This window comes from Anas acuta, chromosome 18 (genome assembly GCF_963932015.1).
Source record: "Anas acuta chromosome 18, bAnaAcu1.1, whole genome shotgun sequence".
NCBI classification, from domain to species: Eukaryota; Metazoa; Chordata; class Aves; order Anseriformes; family Anatidae; genus Anas; species Anas acuta.
In genome coordinates this window covers 648,359-674,689 of record NC_088996.1, presented here as the reverse complement: position 1 = coordinate 674,689, position 26,331 = coordinate 648,359, and the positions used below count along the sequence as shown (strand labels likewise).

Sequence of the window (26,331 nt, the reverse complement as noted above, 5' to 3'; positions counted from 1 at the left end):
CAGAGCATTTTTTACCTTTGCTGTCCAGCCGTCTATGGAATTAACTTAAAATATGGGCTCTATTCCAGGATCCTCTACCCTCCTCTGGTGGTAATAGCTCCCACCATCTTTTGTGAATGGGATGTGAGGGTGAGGAGTAGCGTTAATCTGTGTTGGTGTGATCATTCTGGCCAAGCTGCTGTGAGTATAGTGCAGTTGCATAGGCACATAAAGTAATAAAATCCACAGTCATTTAACTCATTGTAGTTGGTTAAGAGATACAGAAGATGCTTAGATGCTGAAATGCCTTCTTTATTTTAATAGATCAACTACCATTATGCAGCTCAAATACCTAATGCCAGTAACAAATAGACAATGGGAGGGGACTTGGGGTTTAACTAGGGAAGGAGAAGAGTTGGGTGCACTTACGTAAGTGAAGCATTCTCAGTGTTCAGCTGCAGTGGGCACCATGCTTGACTCAACTTAGAGGAGCAATGACAGAGATTACAGATCGTTAATTTGAAATTGCTGATGAAACATTTTTTTAGGCTACCAAGAAGAGGCAAATATGACTGTCTCTGGAAAGAGGTTTATGGGATAGAGAGGAGATGGGAGATTGTAGATCAGTTGGCTTTATATAACCTCAAGAAAATGATTGAATAAGCAGTCAAGCACTTAGACTTAGACTTAGCACTTAGAAGCACTTAATGGAAAACAAAATGATGAGCAGTTATTTTGGGTGGATACAGAAGAAACTGTGCCAAACCAACCGAAGTCCCTGCAGTGACAGAATAACAGGCCATGTGGAAGAAGGAGTCAGCATCATAGCTCTTAATTTACTGTAGCTTTTGACGAGAGATTCTTGTAGGCAGGCAATTAAAATGTGGGCTAAATAAAGGCTGAGGTGCAAAACTAGGTATGAAATCCTATTCGCTACTTACAAACAGAAAGTAGCTGTGGAGTGACAGTCCACAGGGTTTGTCCCAAGCCCAGATTCTTTTTTCCATATTTTCGTTAATGACCTATCATAGAAGAAAGAATGGGTTTATTGAAATCAGAGATGATGAGACAAAGCTACGAGGGATGATGTAAAATTTGAAGAAAAGATTGTAGTTCAGAGTAATTTTGGAAAATTAGAGAAATTAACTGAGAGAAACTGAGATGCATTTCAGTAAGGACAAAGTACCAAGTTTTTATACTTTCACATAATGTGGAAGATACAGTTACATAACAGTTTGTGGGAGAAGGATCTGGTTATAGTGAATCACAAGCTTATTCATCAAGAACTTCATGCTGTTGTCTGAAAAAGCAATCGTACTGAGATATGCAAAAGAAAGAGTGTCTGATAGAAAATATTCAAAATATTCTATTACCAATTTAGTGATTGGAAGACCTCTGCTGGAAGTCAATGTATTTTTTGTTACGACACATTAAGAGGAATCTAGGCTGCTGGAGATGGTCTAGAGGACCATCGTCTGGAAAATAACTTGTCTAAAGGATAAAGAAGGTGGAGAGAGAGACCCAGTAGTTTTCAAATACTTCTCCACAGAGAAGTGATATAACCAATTCATCAAATCTAAGATATAAAACAGAAGAGGCAATGGAAAAACTTCATTAGTGAAGATCTTAGGTCTTTTCCAACCTTAGTGATTCTATATTTCTATGTTAAGTATTAAAAAAGAAATCTTGTTATGGGAAGGATAAGATAGTGGAGTATCTTGCTTAAAGAGACTGGCATGTCTGCAAATCATCATTATGAATACCGTTTTCAGAGATCTTTCACATACAGTCCAAATACAATTCTTCCTTGGTCACAAAGATCAGTTATCTTTTCAGATTTCTGCTTTCACTTTTCCATGATTTTGCAGAGCATGATATGCTACAAAGCTTTGGTATGTCATATGAAGCTGTATGATTAATTTTGCTGTGAGGATATGCAGAAAACAGGACACTGATCATTGTTGCACTGTGTTTTTTTTCAGCACACTGGGAGAGGCTTGGGCTCAGCTAAAGAAGAGTCTTGCTGATGAAGCAGAGGTTCATCTCAAATTTTCTTCTAAGGTAAATTATTAGTTCTTCCTTTTGCAAAAATATTTGCCCTGTAATTGATGAGTGTCCCCTTCAGTGTGTGTATCTCTAGTAGGGAAAATACTTAATGCATATGGTACAAATTCTGAAGAACTAAAAAGCTGGTGAATGAGCTTTTTGAAACCGTCCATTTTTTCCTGCCAAAATCATAGCTCATTTAATCCACCTGATAAGTAAGCTAAAACACTTCTAGCCTTAGTTTTTCATTAAAAAAAAAAAAAAAAGATTCTAAAGGTTATTCAATTAGTTATCAAAGTTCCAGCCTGTTTAAGTAAAATTTCCTAGAGCTTGTACAGATTACTTCTGTAGAGGGAGAAATTTAAAAAAAAAAAAAAAGGTTTCTCACAAGAATCTATTGCATCTGTCTGCAAGGAAGAAAAACAGGATTCTGACCTCTTCATGTTATTAGTGTTTCTTAAAAATGTGGCGAGAATTTAAACTTAGTGTTATTTTTAGATCTTCTTTCAAATGATGCCCAGGGAGGTTTCTCGTACAAATAACTGTATTTCATCTGTTTTTTTCCTACCATGTGACATATTCTTGCATCCTGTTACATTATGTTAACCTCTGTGGGTGATCATGTTCAATATAGATGCAGATATCTAAGCACGACAGCCATGTTCTAGAGGAAAATTATAGCTCTGCAGTGTTTGTAAGTGATTATGCAGATGTTACTCAGGCAACCAGCTGCTGCCTTAGTAATCCACTGCTCTGCTTCAAACTTCAACTTCAAGGTTGTAATTTGTGAAATACTTTTTGCTCCCTGTTGGCCTACTGAATTTATTTCCAATGGGAAGAAGTGTACCCTGGGTGGTGTGTGCGTGTTACTGCTTAAGTCTCTCCCTTGGTGGTGCAGTATCTGCCCTATACCTGATAACTTCTTTTAGCAAACGTTTTGAGATTTCAAGTTCTTTGTAGCATCTTACCCATTTAGTGATAGGTGTCAGTTTTGTCTATATACAGTAATGCTTTAATTCTCATCATCTTAGGAAACTAGTTCATGTTTTTTTTTTTTGGTTGGTTTTCATCCACTGCATGCATTATAAAGTCTTTTAGCAAGATATTCTAACAAAAAAGAAAAAATATGGTAAACTATAATGCAACACCTAAAAGCCTCAGTCAATCTGTGTGATAGCTTGTGCTATGGCTTTGCAAGATGGAAGTTCAAGTAGGACAATTAAGATGCTAGAAGGAAGATGACAACCATCACTGAAAAGCCTCTGTGACTTCCTGCACACAAAAATGGAGAAAGCTGATTTGTTCACATTTTGGGCCTCTTGGTCATGCATTTCCTTTTTTTTAAGGATCTCAAAATTTCCAGTCCCATTATAAAATGCATAAAATAAACAAATGTCTTTACTTTTTGTTGGGCAAGGAGAACTACCACTGAAATGTACTCCTGTTTGGTGTCTCTAACTCTGGGCAGTTTTATGAGGGTCTTTACAGCAATGCCTGCTTAGGTCAGACAAGTCAAGCTGCCATCTCTCTTACTGAGGATAATTGACTCATCTTGGGGTTGTTTACCCAGGTTAATCCATTTATTGATGGGGGAATCTGAAGGGCTCTCAGAGAGCTTAGCTTGTTTGAAAACAGGCATCTCTGTCAATTGTGATACATTGCCTCTGGAGTTCACAGAAGCTATTCTGAACTTCTCTCTGTGCCATTTCTTATTTTCATTGAGCACTGGGAATGCTTCTGGCACAGCTATAGGTTTGTACCTCGATATTGAGAGAGCCTCTCACAACTTTGTGGTTCAGCATGGTTGTACAGATCTCTATAAGCTTGTCTGGGGTCATCCTGAGGAGAGTGTCATAAAAATAGCATCTAGAGTTTTCTAGTCCAGCTTCCCAGTGAGAGCTGGCCTGTCACCCGTAGTGGATCAAGTCAGCTACATCTTTGTCTAGCAATGTCTTGAATATCCCTAAGGACAGAAATTTCAAAACATCTCTGTTCAGCCTGTTCCAGTGCCCCACTACCATTCTTGTGATATTTTTCTTGAGTGATATTCAACCTCAACCTTCCTAAGATCGATTTATGGCCATTGTTAGTTGTGACGTTGCCTGGCCCTAAAAAGAATAATTTGTCTTTTACCTTTGCAGCTGAACTTTGTGTAGTTGTAGGCGATACTGTATCACCTTGGTGCTGGTCTCCACCTGCGTTATCAGGCCTAGCTTAACTAACTTCTCCAGGATGTGCTGTGAGGCTTTGGCTGTCTTTGTAGAATCTCCCCACTGAAAGGCTTTACTGAGCTTGAATGAAGGAAGTTTCCTTCTCCATTAAAATAGCACTGCAGAAAGGCTAAAAATACTTGGTTTCGGGGACTGTTTAATACTGCGCCACTGTGGGCCATGTGAGGTGATTATAGACTCACTTGTGTTGAAAGAGCCCAGCATCTACATTGAAGGGACAATAGAAAAAAGTAGTGGGTTGCTTCTGAAATATCTTTGTCCCTTCAGAGTGCATTTCCAAGAAGTCAAAGAGCAGTGGGATACAGACTCTGTCAGAGTTGAGTATTACTGACTACAAAGTCCTGATTGTAAGAGATAAGTAATTGTAGTCACATAGGAAGTCTTCCTGAGTCCATTTCACAGTGATTTCTTGCCATTATTTAGAGGAGTTTAGCTAGGCTCCCTTATATTTAGCATAAATAAATAAAATATATCTTTAATGCATCTGTTTAAATTGTACAAGAAATGCAGGTGTGTAACTTCAATGTGTTGAGTAACCTTACTGCAGTCAGGTTTAGCAAGTTTTACTTGTGTACTTTCTGGGAGGTAAGTTGCATCAGTTAGGTCAGAATTGGAGCACCTCAGTACTGTGATAATCGTCTGAAGTTTGATCTTACCTCTAAGAAGAGAGATTTAACAGGGGCGGAAGACAAAACTTCAACCTTTCTGCTTCCTTCAGTAAATATTCATTTAGCAGAGGTGTCTTGTGAGGAGCTGATGTTTGCAGTAGCATCACTCCAAGTTGTCTTGGGTACAAGAAGTGTTGCAGTAGAACGCTGCCTGTGTCTGCAGCATTTGTATTGTTCACTCTGTCCTGAGCTCTTCTCAGCAGAAGAGCCAGGAATTACTGCCCAGCTCCTCATTACCACCATTTCTTCCTTGTGTTTTCTTTTTCAGCTTCAGAGTGAGGTAGAGAAACCCCTGCTCAACTTCAGAGAGAACTTTAAGAAAGACATGAAGAAGTGTGACCACCATATTGCAGACTTAAGGAAGCAACTGGCCAGCCGCTATGCAGCAGTTGAAAAGGTGGGAATAGAAACTGGAAAGTTTATAAGATAATGCTGTCTGGGACAGAAAAACAACTGCAAGTGGAAAGTTTCTGTTTCACTATGAGAAACCACAGATTTCTGCTGAGTGCTTTCTGCAGTTGTTTATTCTTTGTTGGGTTGCAAGCATAGTTTGGTGTTTTGGGAAAGTGGGTGCTGCAGACAGTGCTGTTGTGTTACTGCCAAAGTAACTTTTTCTTGCATCATCTCCTTTCCAATTTGGGATAATATATTTCTAATACATTTGATGAAAATACTCTTGGCTCATGTGCATCAAGAAGTTACATGTATTGCCCACAAAATCTTAAAGGCATTGCACTAGAACAGCTAGAACAGGGTCAGGCTAAAAGCTTACATGGCTCAATATCCTCTTGTACAATGGCCAGAAGCAGATGGCCAAGGAAGGGTAGCCTTAAACCTGGCACAATAATTTGCAAACCTTCTCCTAGTTCCAGTTTTATGTGCCTCACAGCAAACAGCAGCACCCTGGTTTCAGGGACTATTTTAATATGACCATCCAGTAGTAGCTGAGGTCATGATTAATAGAAAGTTTTGTCTACAAATAGTTCTGTCTTTTTGGTAGCTGGCAGGAAACAGATAACTGTGGCTCAGCTGCCAAGACACTTACCCCAAATGGTGTGACTGTTTGTTACAGTATCCTCAACCAGTATACTGTTGGGTATGACCTGGAGAGGAAAATGTCTCTCTCTGTTAATCCAGGAGGTTGTTTGGATTTCCATTAAGGACCAGAGTGCACATGAGAAAGTTTGCTCAGGGGCAGAAATGTGGCAGGATATACAAGATTATTAGACTATTTATGCACGGAATGCATTTTTCTGTAAAATTCTTAGTTACTTACCATCACATCTGCATAGAAACACAATCCTTGGTAGGATATTGAAAAGAATGAATCAGAAACAGAAGTCTTGAGAGGGAAAAAAAAAAAAGAGAAAAAGCTGTGTATGCTTTTTGCCTGAAGCACACAGCTTCCCACCATATTACTTTCCTGCAGCTCCACCTTTCGACCTACCGAGCTAAGAACACTGTCTATAAGTGAATTGAAAAATTCAAGTAACACCTCAAAAGCATTGTAAGTTACAGGAAAACTCCGTGGTGCTAACAACATATAATTATCCAAATTTAGTTTTAGATGCTGGAGAAAGAATAAGACCTATTTTATAACAAGTGAAATAGTCTGGACAAAGCTTTTTTTTATTATTATTATTTTATTTTTAAATATATTTAGGCAGCCTCACCAAATGGGGTGACAGCATGCATATATGGTAATTATAATTCAGACACTTCACTAATTTGCCTGTATAATTTCAGTAATTATACCGATAAATCAGGTTTTAAAAGCCTGAAGAACTTTAAAGTAAGGTAATTTAAATTATCAGTTGTAAACAGGTCTCAGGTTATTGATTTCTGTGTTATGAACTGCTGTAGTCATGAGCCTGAACTAGTTTTTCTAAAATAAGTCTAAGATTACATATTGTTAAAGTTTCTGATAAATATATATTGAAACCAGAGGGTAGTTGACAATAAATTCTACAGTGTACTTGAAATTCTTTCAACAAGTCAGATCCTAAGGAGAGAAGTAAGTGGAAGAAGTATCTTGGTGATACTGGTTAACAAAGTTGGAGGAAGCTACAGCTCCCTTTTGTTCCAGAAATAATGAGAAAGTTACTAAAGAACATGACTGTCTGATGATGCTTTTTGTACAGTAAGGCAGATAGGCAGAAACCTATGGAGAGTCCAGACAGTCAGTGAAAAATTCTAATAAGGCACTTCTTTGAACACCACATGGTGTCCTGGGAACTTGAATCCTTGTACTTGAAAAACTGGGTTAGAAACCTGACTTCTTACTGACACATTTGTATGAAAAAGTCATAGATGTCTGAAAGCAGCTAGAAGCTCTTTTCCTGTAAAAACATGTGATCTTCTTTAATTAATCCAAGGCCCGGAAGGCCTTGACAGAAAGACAGAAGGATCTGGAAGCAAAAACACAGCAGCTGGAGGTGAAGCTCAGCAACAAGACAGAAGAGGAAATTAAAAAGGCAAGGCGGAAGTCCACTCAGGCAGGTAAGTACCTGTGACTGTGAGCCATCAGGAGGTAAGTGCTGCACCAGGAAAGCCACCAAGAAGCTTGTGGCAGGAAAAATTGGGACAGAACTGCCTGTCCATCTGCATTCTTTTTTTTTTTTAAGATTGCAGCTATGAAGTCAATGTGAAGCATGGTACAGATATGTTTGGTTTTAAATCCTCTGAAGAGGAGAATTCTCTTCAAAGAAAAAACTAAGCTAGGTTTTTCTAAGTCAGACATCAGAAAATGATGGCTGATTACAGTAACTGGCCAAAAAGAAGAGTGAATTATACTTGTTTTCTAAAGGTGTGCTAGGATAACAAAAACTTGAAAAGTCAGATCCGAAGAAATTTGTAGTAGCCTGAAGTGATTTTGAAATGCAATTAGGGTCCAGTAAACTTATTTAACCTGCATATATGCTTCAGATTTCAGACAGATACATCTGTATTGTGGCTTGATGTTGATGTTGCTGAGACAGCGAGATGCCTGTCTCGTACCTGAGGTCTCTGTTTTTAAATTCCTTAGGGTTTTCCTGACATGCTTGTAACTTACTCAGGTTGTATTTAGTTCAGTTGAAAATCTGCCAGAGGAGGACCTCTTGCCATTCAGGTAGCAGACAGGTGCTTGTCCAGAATGCAGCAGACCTGTTTAGGCTCTCTCAAGTCAGGGATATAAACATATAGTTGCCCATCCACAAGGAAGCGTAAGCAAACTATGGGGTGTTCTGGGATAAGATAGATTGCTCTGCATCACTTTTGTTGAGGCTGAGTTAGTGTGCAATCATGAAGGCAAGTTTTATGGGCCCAGAGGGAGCAAGCAAGAAGGAGTCTGAATCTTCTTATCAGCTTGGGGATCCAGATGGCAAGCAAGGAGTTCGGGGCTTTTCTTGGTGTGATTGTGGATCTGCAAATTCACACTTTCAGGTATGTTCAAATACCTTACCAAAGCACTTTTAGCCCCAGGAGCTCTCAGAGGGGCAGGCAAACTACAGGCTTCCTCTCCACATATCACGTACAGGGTATGGAGGTAGTGTGGCCCACCCTGTATCCTGAGTTCTTCTGAACTTCTGGCTGAAACATAGCACTGCTTACAGTTCAAGCTAAGTACAATCTTAACTTTTAAACTTACTGTTAATTTTTCATGGCTCAGTGCCATTTATTACTGCAATGAAAGAGAACTAGGTGGTACCAGCCTCTGTTCTCTCACAGAAAGGACCTTAGCCTTTTCTGATTCATATGCAGCTCAAGTTCTGGAGGTTTGTCTTCCAAGTGGTGTCTACACGTGGTTCTTGTTTCTCTAATGGGACAAACCTTATCAGTCTTTGCTACTATCTTCATAGATTTTCCTTCTCTTTTGAAGTTCTTCAGGTAACCATTGCATACACCACAAGTACTGGCAAAATTAAGGCCCATATGACCAATCCTATTTACAGTTGTTTGGGGGACAGCATTTGATTTTTTCACTTGTCTGAAGTTCGTGCCAAAGGTAGTTACAGATTTTTGCTCAACTGAGGATGTTTCTTCCTTAAATTGTAGTTCCTTCCTTGGTTATTCCCTAAGTCACAGTCACCCACAGCCATGTGGATGCCTGTTACACTGCCTTTTTCATTGAAAGTGAACTTTTTGTCTATTTTTCCTGTTACTCAGTGATTAAAATGATTTAAGGAATACTGAGAATATTGTAGCATGTGTTATACTGTAGTGAAGACAAAACTACTCGATGTGATTTGTACATGTGTTTTATAGAGTCAAATCGCTTTCATGGGATCCATGTGCATCCCGGTTCGTGCCTTTGATAAAAATATGTTTTAACTAGGGCTTCTGTGGTTCATCCTTTCATAGGTCTATCCCTTGGTAGAGTGGTCCTTAACAGTTTTAAGACTCTAAGGCTTTTCTTGGCTTGTCTGGGTTCTGAGGACGCTGGTGAGAGTCATTTGCAGTTTGACTGTGTGTGTAGGCAGCCATCTGAGGAGAAACAAATGCTGTGTTAGTGACAGGAGACTCCTTGATAAATGTTCTTTTTCTGTCTCTCTGCAAATTCACAACCACTCTGTTCACTTGGGTCTTCAGAAATTGTTTGTAATAGTTATTTACCAAACAAGCAAAGGAGAGATGAACACAAGGAGGGAGTAACCAAGAGTTTGGGCTTGAGTTCCCCCATCACTCTCCCAGACCGTGCCACTGTTACAGTGTGTGGAAGGGGGAGGACTGGCCTTATCCGCACAGTTATTGCTACCCAGCAGCCTTTCTGGGGTGCTTGGGATGTACGTGTATGCAGCAGCAGCATTAATGATATAGCTTTGAAATTAGGCCTGCTGCACTAGGACTAGAGACTTCTAGATACTACTTCAAACCATACCCTTTCTATAATCACACCACTTACTGATAAGTGATGTTGCTTTTTCCATGTCATATGTTCTACGACTTTCATGTTTCTGGCTGTATAGTGACTCAGATTCATGCAGGTGGGTGGAGAATATCTGGAGTCTGATACCTACAGAGTCTTCTGGAGTGTGGGAGCTGCTAGGTCACAGTTTTCATGTCAGCCTAGGCGTCCCCTGTCTGGGCAGATAAGTATATTGCCAAACTTCAAGCCCTGAATCCTATGTGGCTGGTTTGTTCATTTGTTTTTATAGACTTTGGTTTCCACAGCAACTTTTAAGTCCATAAGGCTCAAATTTTCAGATGCATTTACTTCTTTGACACTTTTCTGGTCTGTGTAGTCCTGTTCTTAAAGCTCAGTTCTTCCCTGGTTTCTGTATAAAAATCTTTTTATTCCTAAAAGAACTGTATGAATTTGAACTGTGGACCAAGACATTACAACGATTAGTGGAGGAATAACAGCCTCATTTAAAGAAGAAAGATATTACACTAGTCAGAAAATGGTAATCTCAAACATGCCACCCACTTTACCCTCTTTGTCAGAGCAGAGCTCTACAGTGGAGAAAATTTCAAGTAACACAAAAAGGTGTGATTATTGACCTGAACAAGAGAGGAAGCCAGAGACAGATTGCAATTATGCATCTTCAGAAGAAGAATATGAGAGCGTGTAGCTCAGTTGAGGTTGCTGCAAAAAAGCTTCCCTTGATCTCAGAAAGCTTGAGCCTGATGCTTCTCTCCTATTTTAAACCTGTTTTAGAATGCAGTCTGAACTACAGAGTTGCTATCCTGCAGCAGCTCCCTAACTCAATATTATGATTTCCCATTTTAATTTTTTTTATATATATAGCTTTCTATTACCAGCTTTAATTTAACTGAAGTAGCTATCTTTCATAGTTCTGGTCATTATATAAAATATTGCTTAGTGTTCATATTTTCATTTTAAAATCTTCTCTTTCTCCTTCACGGTTTCTCACCCCAATCACCTGATCTTTAAACAGACATCAATTACATACGTTTTGTTCAAATTGTTTTTATTGTGCTTAACAAATACCAACTAACAATTGTGTTCAGCTCTGCCAGGACTGACCGTCAAAACATTTTGATCTGTATACAATACATGAATTACAACTTTCTTTTAAGCTTCATAATACTGGCTAGAGAGGACTAAAGTGCTGCTGTTGTGAACTTTTTCAGGAGATGATCTGATGCGTTGTGTGGATCTTTATAACCAAGCACAGTCCAAGTGGTTTGAGGAAATGGTGACCACCACTCTGGTATGTAACTCTGTGTAGTATCTTAAGTTTATATAGCATTGCAAAGTTGCAATAGCTTTTAATAACTTGCAACATTGATTACTTAGCTAGTTACAGGGAAAAGCATTGTGAGAATTAGGTGATAAATCTCCTGTGGTATCTTGTGTTCTCAGTTCTAAGAAAAACATGTCATTTGAGGTAAGGGAAAATAAATTGTTTCATTGCAGAAGACTCTAAACCGGTTCAGAGCTGCTTATGGGTGGGAATGCTGGAATTGTCCCCAGGAAGGATGAAGTAATGAGCAAGGAATAAATGGAAAGACACACATTAAATCACTGAATCCATTTATAAATTAACGAATTTTTGTTTCTATGATTTTAAACTCTCTTCATAAGTATTGCTGGCTCAGTAGAGATATCGTTTAATTTCTTACTTTTCTTATTCTCTGATGCTAACACGGCTCACAGTATTCACCCTAAAGGCATATGCCTTCAGGGTTAGTCACTAGCACAGAAAGATACTCTTCTAGCTTTGATGTGCTGTATTCCTTGAAATATGGATACGTTGGCTTTAGGGCTCCTCCCTCATGCCATTCCTTAGAGCCCTTCTGAATGACAGCCAGTTACTTTCAAAAGTGGGAAATGAAAATATCTTCTGTGGGTATTTTCCTCACTGGACAAACACAAAACTTCAAACTCCTCCTAATAAGAAGCAGAGTCAATTTCTCAGCATTTAGACGTGTGTCAGTACAGTATTGAATGTGCACTAAATAAATAAAGGCAGATGGGGCATGGAAATCCAGGAGGCAGATATATTCTCAAAAGCAGAACAAGAGAGGAAAAATTGGCAGTTCCTGTATGTAATGGATCTGATCCTCCTCTTATCTGCACTGGTGTTTTCTCACTGATAAGTGCCAGAGGTGTGGCCATATGTAAGTTGCATGTTTGTTTCAGGGGAATCAGTACAACTCAAGTGCTTTTGTCATAGTCTATAGCCTGCACAGTAGGTTGGTTTGTTGTGAAATGGAAGCTGAGAAACATTTGAATATATGTCTCAGTATAATCGATGTAAGATCTAAATTCAAAAACAATCTGCATCCGATCCGTTCATATACAACACAAAGTCAAGAGAGTCAGAGTTTGAAGATTTGTGTTTCCTTGTGTGCCTTCTTTCAGGAAGTTTGTGTTACACATACAATGCACATTCTTTGTATCACATGCTCATCAGCATTAGGACAATGGGTTCTGTTTCTTGGTCCCACGTAACATGTGCCCTCAGTAAGGGAGTCTGAGTTCAAACTGGCCCACTTTTTTCCATAAGCTCAGTACGTCAGCCAGCAACAGCAATAGATCAGTTTTTCAGTCCTGTGCATACCATGAGCTTCTTTGCTCTTCTTATTCCCCAGGCAGATAGTGAGCCATCTGAGATTTTCGTGCTATAATCAGGGATTTGTTTCCCACAAGACATCTAATAAATAGCAGTAAGCACAGTGAAGGCAATGAAGCAGCCTGCCTGCTTCTATATGCTGAGGTTGCACTCACCATGGTGCCCAAAAAGCAGACATCAGAAATGCTCTCTGAATGCAATTTTGGTTTAAAGATTTACCTCACTGATGTCCCTGTGGATGCAGAACTTTCTAGTAATACATCAGAGGGGAGTGTTAAGCCCATTTCAGTTTGTATCCTTAGAGATAAACTTCTGTGACATGCTGGTTCTACTACTCCCACTCAGATGGCCAAGGAAAGGACTAAATGCAGATTTTGATACACAGAACAGTATCAGAATCCAGGAGGCATACTGCCCTCCCTAGTCCTAGCTGTCCTTCAGAGAAGAGGGAGGCAGAAAAAAAAAATCAACAGGAAAGTTAGAAATCACCCGTCTTTTCAACTAAAGCATTGCTGGGCTTACAAGAGCAAGTGCTAGGTCCTGCACCAGGGACAGGGTAACCCTGGCTATACATACAGACTCAGCGACGAGACACTGGAGAGCAGCCCCACCAAGAGGGATCTGGGGGTTGTGGTTGACAGCAAGTTGAATATGAGCCAGCAATGTGCTCTGGCAGCCAGCAGAGCCAACCATATCCTGGGGTGCATCAAGCACAGCATCGCTAGTTGGTCAGGGGAAGTGATTGTCCCGCTCTGCTCTGTGCTGGTGCGGCCTCACCTCGAGTACTGTGTGCAGTTCTGGGTACCACAGTACAGAAAGGATGTAAAACTGTTGGAGTGTCCAGAGGAGGGTGACTAAGATGGTGAAGGGCCTAGAGGGGAGGGCATGTACGAGGAGCAACTGAGATCACTTGGAGTGTTCAGCCTGGAGATGAGAAGGCTGAGGGGAGACCTCATCGTGGTCTACAACTTCCTCATGAGGAGGAGTGGAGGGGCAGGTGCCGATCTTTTCTCCTTAATAACCAGTGATAGGACTGGCGGGAATGGTGTCAAGCTGAGGCAGGGGAGGTTTACGCTAGACATCAGGAAGATGTTCTTCATTGAGAGGGTTGTTGGACACTGGAACAGGCTCCCCAGTGAAGTAGTCACTGCACCAAGCCCATCTGAATTTAAGAAGCATTTGGACTGTGCACTTAGTCACATGGTCTAAACTTTTGGGTAGACCTGTGTGGTGCCAGGAGTTGGACCCATCCTTATGGGTTCCTTCCAACTCAGGGTGTTCTATGATTCTTGCTGTCAGCTGGTCAAGGTGGAGATTTGTCCTAACCCATCATCTAGTGAACAGATCTATCAGGTGTCTGGTTAGAAAGAAGATAGGCCCTCTGAGTCATATACCTTGACAGAGTCTCCTGGTTCCCCAAGGAATCACCAAAGCTAACTTCAACAAACATGCAAAGCTTCTTGCAGGAAACAGATTCCCTCTTGGCTTGCGGTATCCCTGAAAACAGTACAATGCAAGGTTTTACACTTCTTTTCTGTCCTTTGGCTAAGGCCGAAGTGACTTCTGTTGCTTGCTGTCTCTTCTTTGCAATTCAGGGGCAACCTCAGAATTCAGTTCCCAAGCATGACCCTGGGGCTGTATTGCACTGACTGGCAACCTTTTGTATGTCATCAGTTGGGAGGACGGGCCTTCCAGATCAGCTTCCAAGAAAAATGTGGACTTGATTTTTTTTTTTCCTCTTCAGGAGCTTGAGAGACTAGAAGTTGAAAGGGTGGAGATGATTCGGCAGCATCTTTGTCAGTATACACAGCTGCGGCATGAGACAGACATGTTCAACCAAAGTGTAAGTCTGCTTTTTGTTTAATCCCTTTGGTCTTTACAGCATTTCATCTGAGCTGAATGGTCCCTATCCTGATCTGACTAACTTGATACCAAAAGGAGATGTGGAAGTAGTGTATGTTGTCAGATTAAGTTTGCAGCAGTACTATAGTGCAACCCTCTAGTCCTGTTCCCCAAGACTTCCTGATCCTGCTTACATTTCATACTACTGGATCACAGCTTTTAGCTGGGGTATTGAATTTCATTTGACCAGCATGAGCTGTTACCAGCTCTCCCAGCAACATATGCTATACCTCAAGGTCGTTTTTTTGTTTTTTTTTTTCAATGAAAGATGGTAAATAGACGGTTTCACTGTTGGGAGAGGGAGTATATTTTTCATTTTAAAAAGGTCTAGTTTTCAAATATTTAAATACAGAGAATGTATGCTTACCTGCACTACATGGTTGTGTTTATTGTAAGGTATATCTTGCAGATCTAGATTCAAGAGTCTGACTGGATGGTGCCTGGTGTAGGAAGCTTGTCTCTGCCTGACACTGCAGGCCTGCCTCTTTTCTGCTTCATTTTACAAGGCTTCCCATTCTGGCTGTTGTCCCCTGGCCTCAAGTACATGCAGTACTTAGTTGTCAGCAAATGCCACGCAGGCATGCCCAAAGCAGTTCTGCACTTCAGAGCAATGACTGTATCCACTTGAAATGTACCATTGACATTTTGATTCTTGTTTTGTTTATTTCAGACAGTAGAGCTCGTGGATCAGTTGCTTCGGAAAGTGGATCCTGCCAAAGACAGGGAATTGTGGGTAAAAGAACACAAAACTGGAGATATCCGACCTGTGGACATGGAAATATAGACTGTTCTTATAGTTGTATGTGGTGAATTAACCAGGGTAATGTTTTTGGGGTCAGAAGAGCATATGGAAAAGGTTGTTCCACTACCAGATACCTTGTAATTTATGCCTGTACTGGCTATCTCTGTTACATTTAGTCATTAAAATGGTCTTCATTGTGCTAACTAAGCCTTAAACACCAAACATTCCAAGGTGAAGAAAACAGGTGTGCATTTCCCACCAAAGGTTCTCAATTGCACGCAGCTTCCAGAAGAAATCTGCTTTCTGGTACAGAGAGAACTCTGTTCTTAAGTGACTTTGTGCTATATCCCTTGCATGACTATCGTATATACTATGTTAGAACAACAATGCAGTGTCTCCTCTGGCCAGCAAGTAGGTAAAAGAACATGATGCAGGAGGCAAGGAAGCCCTAATCATGAACCCCAGGTCTGTTACTGACTGCTTTCATGACCACAGGCAAGTCAATTAACTTTCTGGCTTCCCCATCTGTAAGACTTGCATATCTTGCAGCAACGTTGTGCAAATACATTTCATATAACACAGTTTCCCACCATGGCCCTTTTCCCCCATATCTATAGAGAGGACTCTTGTTCTTCCTGTTTTATACTCCCTCTCAGGGATACATAAACCCATTATTGTCATTGTTTCTGTTCTAGGCCAATTGATAAAGTTGAAAGTGTTATTTACCAGGAAAGACTTTATTGTGTTGTACCTACCTCATTAGCTCAATGACAGAAAGAAGTTATATACCAAGAAATAAATGAGATGCTCTAAATCTTCCCTGCATATGCAAGATGTTTTCTTACGGTATCTTTTGAAAGACAACTCTCTAATATTTTGTTTGGGATTCAAGTTTAAATTGCCCTCTGTTGGTTCCTTCAGTTGAATATCAGAGACATAGCTATATTTAATTAACAAGTTCATGTAGCTAAATTATACTTATCTTTTTAGTTCCTGATTTTCAAAGGTACCATGTATCTGTGATTCTAGACTGCATTAAGTGTAGCTGTAGATGCCCAGCACTTCTGCATCATCATATATTTAAACACAGTTTTTTCCTTACCAAAAATTCAACACAGCTCTTGGCACAGTGGTTGGTAGTTTAGAGACTGTTTTTTAAAAGGTGTTCATTTTCTTCTTCCACTGTTATTTCTGACTGATTGATCAGTGTTGCTGTTAATATATTAGAGGGCCCAAAAGTGGAGGGGCAAGTGCTGATCTATTCTCCTTAATCACCAGTGATAGGACTGGCGGGAATGGTGTCAAGCTGAGGCAGGGGAGGTTTACGCTAGACATCAGGAAGATGTTCTTCATTGAGAGGGTTGTTGGACACTGGAACAGGCTCCCCAGTGAAGTAGTCACTGCACCAAGCCCATCTGAATTTAAGAAGCATTTGGACTGTGCACTTAGTCACATGGTCTAAACTTTTGGGTAGACCTGTGTGGTGCCAGGAGTTGGACTTGATGATCCTTATGGGTCCCTTCCAACTCAGGATATTCTATGATTCTATTATTTCAGCATTTTATACTCAAGATTCTTACTTTCATATCCAGCAGAAACTGGTTGAACTATTTGCCCAGAGAGGTTCTGGAGTCTCCCTCCTTGGAGATCTTCAAAAGCCACCTGGATACGGTCCTGGACAACCTGCTGTTGCTGGCCCTGCTTTGAGCATGTTAGTTGTACCAGATGACCTTCAGAGATCCCTGCTAGCCTTAACCATTCTGTGTTTCTGTGAAACCTTGATTTTCACCACTATAGCCTTTCCTTATTGTGTATTGTGTATTGTGGTATTAGCTACAGTATCCCAAACTATACTTTCTCGTTTGATCCACGGTTTTGCTCTACTGTATCTCATTATTAACATCCCTTTTCCCCCATACCAAAATTGTGTCTTCCATTTGGCTGTTATTTTAAGCTTCTGTTCACCAGTCTCAGAGTATTTAAATTACTCTGCTGTGATTAGATCACTGATAATCAATCTTCCCCTTTACAAACACAAGCTGAGATGCAGAGAAGTCTTATCTGAAATACTTTTTAAAATATTGCTGCAAGTGATTATTTTTCTGGCTTGTCATTTCAAACTGAATTCTGCTGCATTCTCACAGAGTAGCTTTTTCTTTTTTTCAACCACCTCTTTACCTGTATAGATTCATAGAAAAATAATGAATCGCCTTTTATTCACCTTAAAAAATCGGATATTACAAATCATTCCCATCTTCAATAGTAAATGTCTCTTCAACACCCTTCCCTGTTGTGTTTTTAGCCTTTATAAACCTTTGCACATTGGCAGGTGCGATTTTGTGACTGCTGCATTCCCTGGATCTCTCTTCCTGTTGTTGCTGATTGTTAGACCTGACACCTACCATACTGGCCTTCAGTTACACACTTCATAATCTGCATTTACAATTTTATTCTCGGTGTTGGAAGCATCCAGCATGCTGATGCCTGAACCATAGCTTGCCTAAGTGTCACTCTGTCTTTGAACTGTTAGACTACACACATTTTACTTCAACTCTTCTTAGTCTTCTTGGACAGGGAGGTTTTGTGCTGATAGGGCTTTTTCAGTCTTCCTATTTATTCACACTGTTCTCAATATGATTCTTTTTGGCATATCAATTTGTACTTTTCCTATTTCTACCATGCACTTTGGAGGACGGGCACTTTTTTTTTTTTTTAAACCACAAATTCAAACCACTTTCAAAACTTCAGTGGCCAAAATTTACTGGTGCACTTGAGAGCTGCGTCTAAAGTCAACCCCTGTATTCTAAGCCATACTGCAAGTTAAAATGAGCAGTCTTGATGATATCTCATCACGTTTTGATTGCAAAACCAAACAAGCTAGTTGTACACTTTAAATGCTATTCTTGATAAATACCTGAAATACTCTGTTACCAATTATAGTTAATTTTTCCTCCTTTTTTCACAGTTTATTATTTTATCTGCTTTGAACTGGAAATACTGTCCATTAGCACATGTTTCTCTGAGGGCTGAAATGTATTTTGGTTCCACTTCTAAACTTTTATCAATTCGCAGTTGCAGTTCCTGATTACTTATTTTTTGTCATTGTTTTTTTTTTTTTTTAATTATTTCCAGGCAGTTTTCCTACTTCTACTTGTTGGTCTGTTTGAAATGTTGCAGGAAAGTGTGAGCTGCATAGAATGATAATTCTTTTGTTGGGGGCTGTATTTTTGTTTTTCTTGCATAATATGAGGTGTGCACTTGCGTCTGGCTGTTGTTTATTTGATGGCCCAGCAAACCCAGCATGGAACTGCTCTGTACTCAGTGAAATATTTCCTATATAGTAGGAATTTTATCTTTTTATTGATGGAAGCATTAGGGAAGTTTTGCTGTTGCTTGAAAACAATTTGAATGTTCTTTTTTACGAATGATATTACATTGTGGTACCACATTGCAGAGTGGAATCAGTGATATTTGGTCCATTACCTTGTCTGGCTGATGGATCTTGAACAGTGTGACACCTTACAAATCAGGGATTGATGGAGATCCTATGCTTCTGAACAGCCTATATCTTTAAAGTAGTAGTGGCATGTTTGAAAGGAAGTATGGTTGCCTGCCCTCATGTTTCTTAACAAGATAACTCTGGGAGTTTCAGCATTGCTCTATTCATTATCGAGTTGCAAAAAAAGTCTCTTGTCATCAGAGGTCCTGAGCTCTGGTGTGATCTTGTTTTTCTGGCAGATGGGTCAACACATGTCATACAGGTTTTTACTGTTCTAGTTGCTATAGGTACCAGACTGTTTTTTATTGTTTGATGCTGTCTTGCATCTTCATATGGTTCCCTGTTCACAGAGCAGAAGGTGGGTGTTTGATTAGGATTGATTGCTTTTACCTAAAGAAGCACAATTAGCAGGAATTTGCCTCTGATTCTCACCTGGTAGCTCCACTTGCTCTGTTGTTTTTTGTTTTTTTTTTTGAAGCTGCCTGTGTTTTGAAGTCCTTCCCCTCCTGCGTAGCTCCCTCTCTATGATTAAGCGATGTTGTCACATACGTACTTGTATCATTCTGCCAAGCTTCTGGTTCCCTAGTGATCTCCAGTTCAAGCAGAGCTTTTGAGTTCTGTCTGAGCTAGAGGGCTCTATGATCTCTGGTGGCTTTGAATCCCATGGGTGTCCTGACTCAGGTGCTAGAACAGGTGAGGTGTTCTGCAACTGTAATTTCAGCTACTGTACAGAATGCCTACATTTTATTCATTGTCTATACTAGTCTGCCTGTATATTCTAAGGTATATTCTTCTGGTACAGTTAACTCAATAGAAAGTCTTTGTAAGTCTTTCTCTGAGGTATTCTTTTAACTTTTTTCATAACAGAATTGATTCTGGATCTAATGCTGTTAGCTGATTTCTGTTTGAGTTAATGAGCTGAAAGTAATGAGTCATTTGCAACATTGGCCAAGTGCACTCTCTCCATCACTGGCAGGATTCCAGTTGCTTTCATAGAGCAAGATTCAAAAAGGCCTAATTCTCAGATTTCCAACCTGCTCCAGATTCACGCACATCCGTAACTCTTGTTTGCTAGTCACTTCTATATGTTGAACTTGTGCTGTAAGTCATCAGTTGTTCTCTTGTAGGAAAGCTATTTCACTGGTAGGCTACTCTCCGTCATCTTTGAAAGGTCATGGAGAACAAGAGAGGTGTCTGAGGACTGGAAGAAAACCAATCATAGTATCATTAAGGTTGGAAAAGACATCTGAGATCATCTGGTGCAACCATCCCCCAACCACTGATATTATTCACTAGACCATGACCCTAAGTATAACATCCAGCCTTTCCTTAAACACCCTCAGGGATGGTGACTCCACCACCTCCCTGGGCAACCCCTTCCAATGCCTGACCACTCTTCCTGACAAGAAATGTCTCCTAATTTCCAACCTGAACCTCCCCTAGCGCAACTTGATGCCATTCCCTCTTGTCCTATCACTAGTTATCTGCAAGAAGAAACTGACCCGTAGCTCCCCACAATTTCCTTTCAGGTAGTTGGAGAGAACAACAAGTTCTCCCTTAAGCCTCCTTTTCTCCTGACTAAACAGCCCCAGTTTCCTCAGCTGCTAATCACAGGACTTGTGTTGCATGCCCTTCACCAGCTTTGTTGCCCTTCTCTGGACATGCTCCAGGGCCTTGATGTCCTTCTTGTAGTGAGGGGCCCAAAACTGAACACTGTACCTGAGGTGCAGCCTCACCAGAGCAGGGTACAGTGGGACGATTACCAGTGTGAGCTACACTATTCCTGATACAAGCCAGTATGTCATTGGCTTTCTTGACCACCTGGGCACACTGCCTTATCACGTTCAGGTGAGCATCAACCAACGCCCCCAGGTCCTTTTCCTCTGGAAGTTTTCCAGCCATTCTGCCCCAAGCAGTCAATGTCACTCCAGTCTTGAAGAAGGGCAAGAAGGAGGACACAGGAAACTACAGGCCAGTCAGCCTCACCTCCATCCTAGGAAAGGTAATGGAACAGATAGGGGCAATCATGCTTAACCAATCTGAAAGCCTTCTATGATAGAATGGCTGGGTAGATGAGGGGTGAGTAGTGGATGTTGTCTACCTTGACTTCAACAAGGCTTTCAACGCTGTCTCCCATAACATCCTCATAGGTAAGCTCAGGAAGTGTGGGATGAATGAGTGGACAGTGAGGTGAATTGAGAACTGGCTGGATGGCAGAGCTCAGAGGATTGTGATCAGCGGTACAGAGTCTACTTAGATGCCTGTAAGCTAGTAGTGTTCCCCCAGGGTCTGTACTGGGTCCAGTCTTGCTGGATTTATTCATCAATGACCTGGATGATGGAATAGAATGCACCCTCAGGAAGATTAGTGATGACACAAAACTGGGAGGAGGAGCTGATATACCAGAGGGCTGTGCTGCCATTCAGAGGGACCTGGACAGGCTGGAGAGTTGCATTGTTGGTAACCTCATGAAGTTCAACAGGGGGGCTGTTAAACTAACAGATAAAGTGATCTCTGGAGGTCCCTTTCAACCTCAGCCATTCTGTAATTACTTGATACGGAGATCTTTAGAGATGGCTTTAATTTTTATTTTTTTTTTTTAATGTTAAAAGATCATAATAGCATTGAAAGACATACAGAAATCCTTCTTATCTTCTTCTTATGTTCTTGGAACTCTTTTTTCCCTCTACAGTCCTACTTGAGCTGCTGTGGGGTAGCTGTATTTATTCCATATTGCACAGTAACAGTATATATTGAAATCATTCGTTCTTTCATGCATAGCAGGTGATGTGCAAACTTGTTCTCTGTTTCTCTTTAAACGTTATGTATCTTCAGTTTCTTGTTGCAGAATTAACTGCTTTTTGTTAATTTTGCAACCCCATAGAATCATACCCCATGATGCAATGCAAGCCAGTGTAGCTGTTTTGGGACAGTCACCTGCCTGCAAGTCACTTTATTTTCTTGTATTTTATTCTCTGAACAAGAATTTTCTTTAAAGCATTCACAGGAAGCTTTTACATGGTGGTAGCAGTCATAATTACTCATACATTCTCAGAACATCTTTAAACTTGTACCTTTTTTTACATCATTCTTTAAATGTTTGCTGGAAGTGAGCCTCTGTAGTCCTTATGCAGAAATGTACACTCTTTTGACCTGCTCTTTGGAAGTATTTAGCTGGCAGAGGTTTCTAGGAAGTCAGCAGGGCACACAGAGGTGATACCAGAGACTTTGAAAATAAGGGTATTGAATAGAAATTCACAAGCTTCCTTTTTTTTTTTTTTTTTCTCCTCAGTCTCTCAATGAGGTAAACATTAAGAAATGAGTATCTCAAATACTTCATGTATGAGACCTAGCTGCTCTATGCAGTTCCCAACAGCTCTGTGTGTAATAAGCTATTGTAGGAGCATGGCTCTAGAGCTTACCGCTCTCCTGTTACTGCTCTAACGATTCTATTCCCAAAATAAGTGATAATGTGGCTCTGACCATCTGTTTGTTTTATCACAGAGAGAGAGAGAGAAAGAGCATTGCTTATCCAGGTGGGTCCTTCACTATGAAGCACCTTAGAAATCCAAACCAGCACTTTGAAGGAGCCCCTGAAGTGCGTAGATGTGGCTTCTTGGTGTGATCAACTGATTGCTTCATTCTGAATAGAAAAAATATTTGCTATTTTGTAATAGCCAGTGTGCTGTTTTGCACTAGTGCAGCCTGCTGGGCCTATTCCTAGAGATGGGAGTCAAGAGTTTGATGTCCTGGAAGCAGTCCTGGTCACTCTTTATATTTCCACTTTGCAAGAACAATGTCTTTTTTCCTGATCACTGAGCCTTATGTAAAGTCTGTAAGTGTTTTGCTATCCAGCACATGTTCAAACAGAAGAATCAGGTCCTAGACATAGTGGTTTCTGAAGCATTGCTGTGAATAATTCTTCCTGTATGGGCATTCCCCCTGTACAATATTCAGGAGCAGCTGACTGGTATCCTTCTGTGCATGGTGGAGGCATCTGACGTTTTACAGAGGAACCTGTAGGTCCCTCTTAACCAGGTGAGCGATAGTCACAGGCAGATTCAAAGTAAAAAGTGTACACATAAGATAGTAAAATATTTAATTGCCCCAATGAAATTTGACTTGATGCTAGGCAGTCATCACCCTCAGAACCCTGATGGATCCCGTAGAAGGCTCATACTGACTTTTGCTTAGCATATGAAAATCAGTAACAAAATGTTGCCTTGTATCTCTTCCTTGATACAGGGCTCTCTGACTAGCATATGATTGTACAAGCAGCAGACTGGTATGTGGCAATACCACACTGATGACTGCAGAATGTTTTTTGGATTTGGCAGTAGTATGATGTCCTGTGCCACGGCACTGAACTGGCTGTAAGTCAGGCAGAAATGTGTCAAGCCTGGTTTGCAGGTATTCTCCAGGAGCTTGGAGAACAGTCTTTCTTTTACATAATAACGATGTCATCTTTCACATCAGCAAGTCCTTGTCTTCCTGAGAAGAACTGTTGTATAAATATTATTCATTACATTGTCTCATAGTAGATCTTATGTGAGAGGGCATCTGTCAGTTTTTCAACTTCAACTTTATTGTTACTGCATCCACTCCTTCATTACTGACATACACCAGTTTTCAAGATCTTCTTTGATTTTGAATGTTCATAGAACATTTCTTTTGCTTTTATATGCTGACCAAACTTCACACTTCTGGATATTTTCCAAGGCTGGTAAGTGCTTGCTTTTTGGAGATGTTGTTTTGGGTTTTGTTTTGGAGTTCTCTAAACAGCCACTAGGATTGGAAGTGCAATGACTCCTTTTTGTGCAAGTCACAGTTTATTTTTTCTCCCTGGAGATTTTTTTTGAAGGGACCAACACATAGCACAATTTAACTTAAATTTCTAATCCCATGTGTTCTCAAACAGAAACCTTTTGTGCCTAATGAAACATCTGATTCTAGCAATTGTACATGGACAAAATCTTTTAGAGACCAATAAAATTTGTCTTACAGTAATAGCATTCTAATTACATAAAAATATATATAAATTTGAAACACTCAAATTTAACTCCCTCAACTTACATTAAGTTGAACTGTTTCAGGTGTACTGTAAGAGACAAACTCAGTGGATATTAAGAACAAATACTTTTCAGCTGCTATATTCAGGTTCAGTGAGTGGACGAGACTATAGTTTTGAATATATATAGTCTTTCAGAGCTACTGTTTTCATAAATAACTGAATAATGGCTTGTATCACAACCCTACTAAAATTCAACTAGTTGTTCCTCTTGAAGTGCCTCTTTAAATTATACATGCTACAACCATATAAAATACACAGATTGACCCTAAAAATTTTCAGAACTTAGGAGCAGCCAGTATGTACAGATCTGTGCAGGAATTTCAACCCTTCCTCCTTGTTCTGGACTGTTCACTCTTTTAGGGCATTCACATTTACATATTCCTGCCTTTATATCACTGATCATTTACAGTCTAACACAGGCATCATAAAGTCATAGTGCTGAAAATGGAGAAGAAAATGTTAGCCATGTTAGACTTAACTGCATTGAAAGACAGTTTTAACTTAATCTTCTGACACAATGGTATAATGGTTTCAGTATAGGGGTCTCAGTAGGGAATAAACAGGGAATTCTGCATAAAATATAGTTGACTCAAGTAGCATTTGGGGCTTAAGTAATGCTATTTTTAAAAAACAAACCTTTACTCTTCTTTAAAGCAGTTGCTTGGAACATTTTTTCTGGTACTGGAAGTCCAAAGCTGAACAGCGATTTCAGGGATCTCACATCTGCATGATGTGACAGTCTTAGTCATTTGAATTTGGGAATGCTTGACCTGAAATCCCTTGTTCCTTTGGAAGTGTTTTGATGGGATGACTGATTTTCAAAACAACATAAGGAATTTTGATACCCATTTACCACTCTGTTACTACAGTATGACAAAATCTCTCTTAGGGACAGAAACCTCTATTCATTAAAATGAAATTTAAAAACAAACAAAACACAAACAACAAAAATAACACAACAGGTTCTATTATTGGGCAAATGCTTTCTTCTCTTTAATTTCCATTCTTCCAGCAGCCCAAGACAAGTGAAAAATCTAACAAACGGTTTTGCAGACATTCTGGCAGCAAGGATTCAAGGGTAGGCCAGATTACCAGTCATACAGTAAAACAGAGTTTTCTGCTAAAATATGGTTGCTTGTTTGGTCCTTTTTGTGTAATTTGCTAAATACATTCTAAAATTTTAGAAAAGATGTCTCTCGCCACTACTAATTTCTTTTTAAAGATGTTTAACCAGAGTTTTGTAACGTTCCATAAATTTTGGCTGACTAGACCTCTTAAAATAGTTTATGGATCCTGCAGTCTCTGTCTAGGTAATCAGTAAATCTTGCATCATTGTGCAAATTATAGGATGAGGTTTGTTCCATAAAGGTACATGAAAGAATCACCAACCTGAAGAAGTTCAATGCAGAAAGCATTTAAGGGGCAGATCTTCAGCTTGGGTAAACTGGCAGAGTTTGGTGGAAGCTACTTTATGTTAGTATGGATCATGCCCTTCAATATCGAAGGCATTTCCACTACATAATGTTTGTCTTACTGTAAAACTATTTCATATGGTTAAACTGTATTTTCCTATATTGTTCTGCAAGTTTATATGCACCACAGTGCTCATCTCATCTCCTGTAAAATAAACTGTACAGAGACACACTGAGCATGGAATTGTATATACCAGACTGTTTTTTCTTCTACCGAAGTCACACGCCTTTTGAATGCAGTATCATCAAAGTACACCTGGGGTGTCACATGCACATTTACTGCTTTGTTGATGCTAGTGTAACATAGCTATAATTTGCAATCACATCAATCGGGTGTAGTGTACTTTACATAAAAGGGTTAGGGTTACATAAAGAGACTTTATGTAGGGTTACATAAAGAGACAAAAACCCCCATATCCTTTTCAGACCTTTGCATGATATTCAGATGAGTACAATTGTTAAAATTTCATTTTTATATAGAAAACTATTTAAAAAGCAGTAGTTAAGTGGGTTTGATTCATGAACAGGCATGAAAGCAGCTGCCATGAAATGGGTGTGGTTTAAGTGCTCTGTCAGTGTTCTACACAGTCCTTTACCTGCAAGTCCCATGTTTACCTTGAAGTTTAGATGAAGAGAAAGCACTGTTGCAAAATGTTCTTAATAAATTGTTCTACTTTGAATGGTTGAGTTAACATGCATGCCGGCAGGTCTTCTAGCAAAGTCAAAGTCAGCCTTACCAAAATTCTATGTAGTCCAACAACTGTCTCCAAAGTGAGATACTGCTGGAAAAGCAGAGCACAGAACAAGCATGTGTCGCAGTTCTGCAGAACATGAGCTCACTCTCCCAGCAGCATGTGATACACTGACTTTGAAGGTAAAGGCATTATCCACACATCTCATAATCCTCACTGGAGCTTCTTCCTAAGAATTTTTCCAGTTTTGATCTCATGTAAAAATTTATTTTCTTCACCCACCTGCAGAATAGTCCTATACTTGCATGATGTGTTTTTAAAGATAAAGGAATACAGGAGTTGCTAGTAAAGGAAATTCCTAATGCATTGATGTGGTAAGTAGTTGCAGAATTGTGCTTACTCTTCACAGGAAAGGAGTAAGACACTGCAAAAGTTCTAGGTTGAAGCTTGGTTTTCAAAGCTGTACATTTGCACTTTGCCCAAAGTAGCCTAAATCTGCTAAAAAAAAT

At 39.9% G+C, this 26,331-nt stretch overlaps 1 protein-coding gene across 9 annotated transcripts in view; it reads left to right on the top strand.

The window, feature by feature from the left end:
- The window catches only part of GAS7 (growth arrest specific 7), a 114,273-nt gene extending 88,967 nt beyond the window's left edge, over positions 1-25,306 (top strand). For all 9 annotated transcript variants that reach the window (XM_068655217.1, XM_068655216.1, XM_068655224.1 and 6 more), the window contains 6 exons: positions 1,962-2,040; positions 5,193-5,321; positions 7,300-7,423; positions 11,000-11,079; positions 14,189-14,287; positions 15,017-25,306. In XM_068655217.1, the coding sequence (XP_068511318.1) occupies positions 1,962-2,040; positions 5,193-5,321; positions 7,300-7,423; positions 11,000-11,079; positions 14,189-14,287; positions 15,017-15,130 (625 nt within the window). In that variant the 3' untranslated portion in view covers positions 15,131-25,306. The remainder of the gene's footprint in view (positions 1-1,961; positions 2,041-5,192; positions 5,322-7,299; positions 7,424-10,999; positions 11,080-14,188; positions 14,288-15,016) is intronic.
- The last annotated feature ends 1,025 nt before the right edge of the window (positions 25,307-26,331 follow it).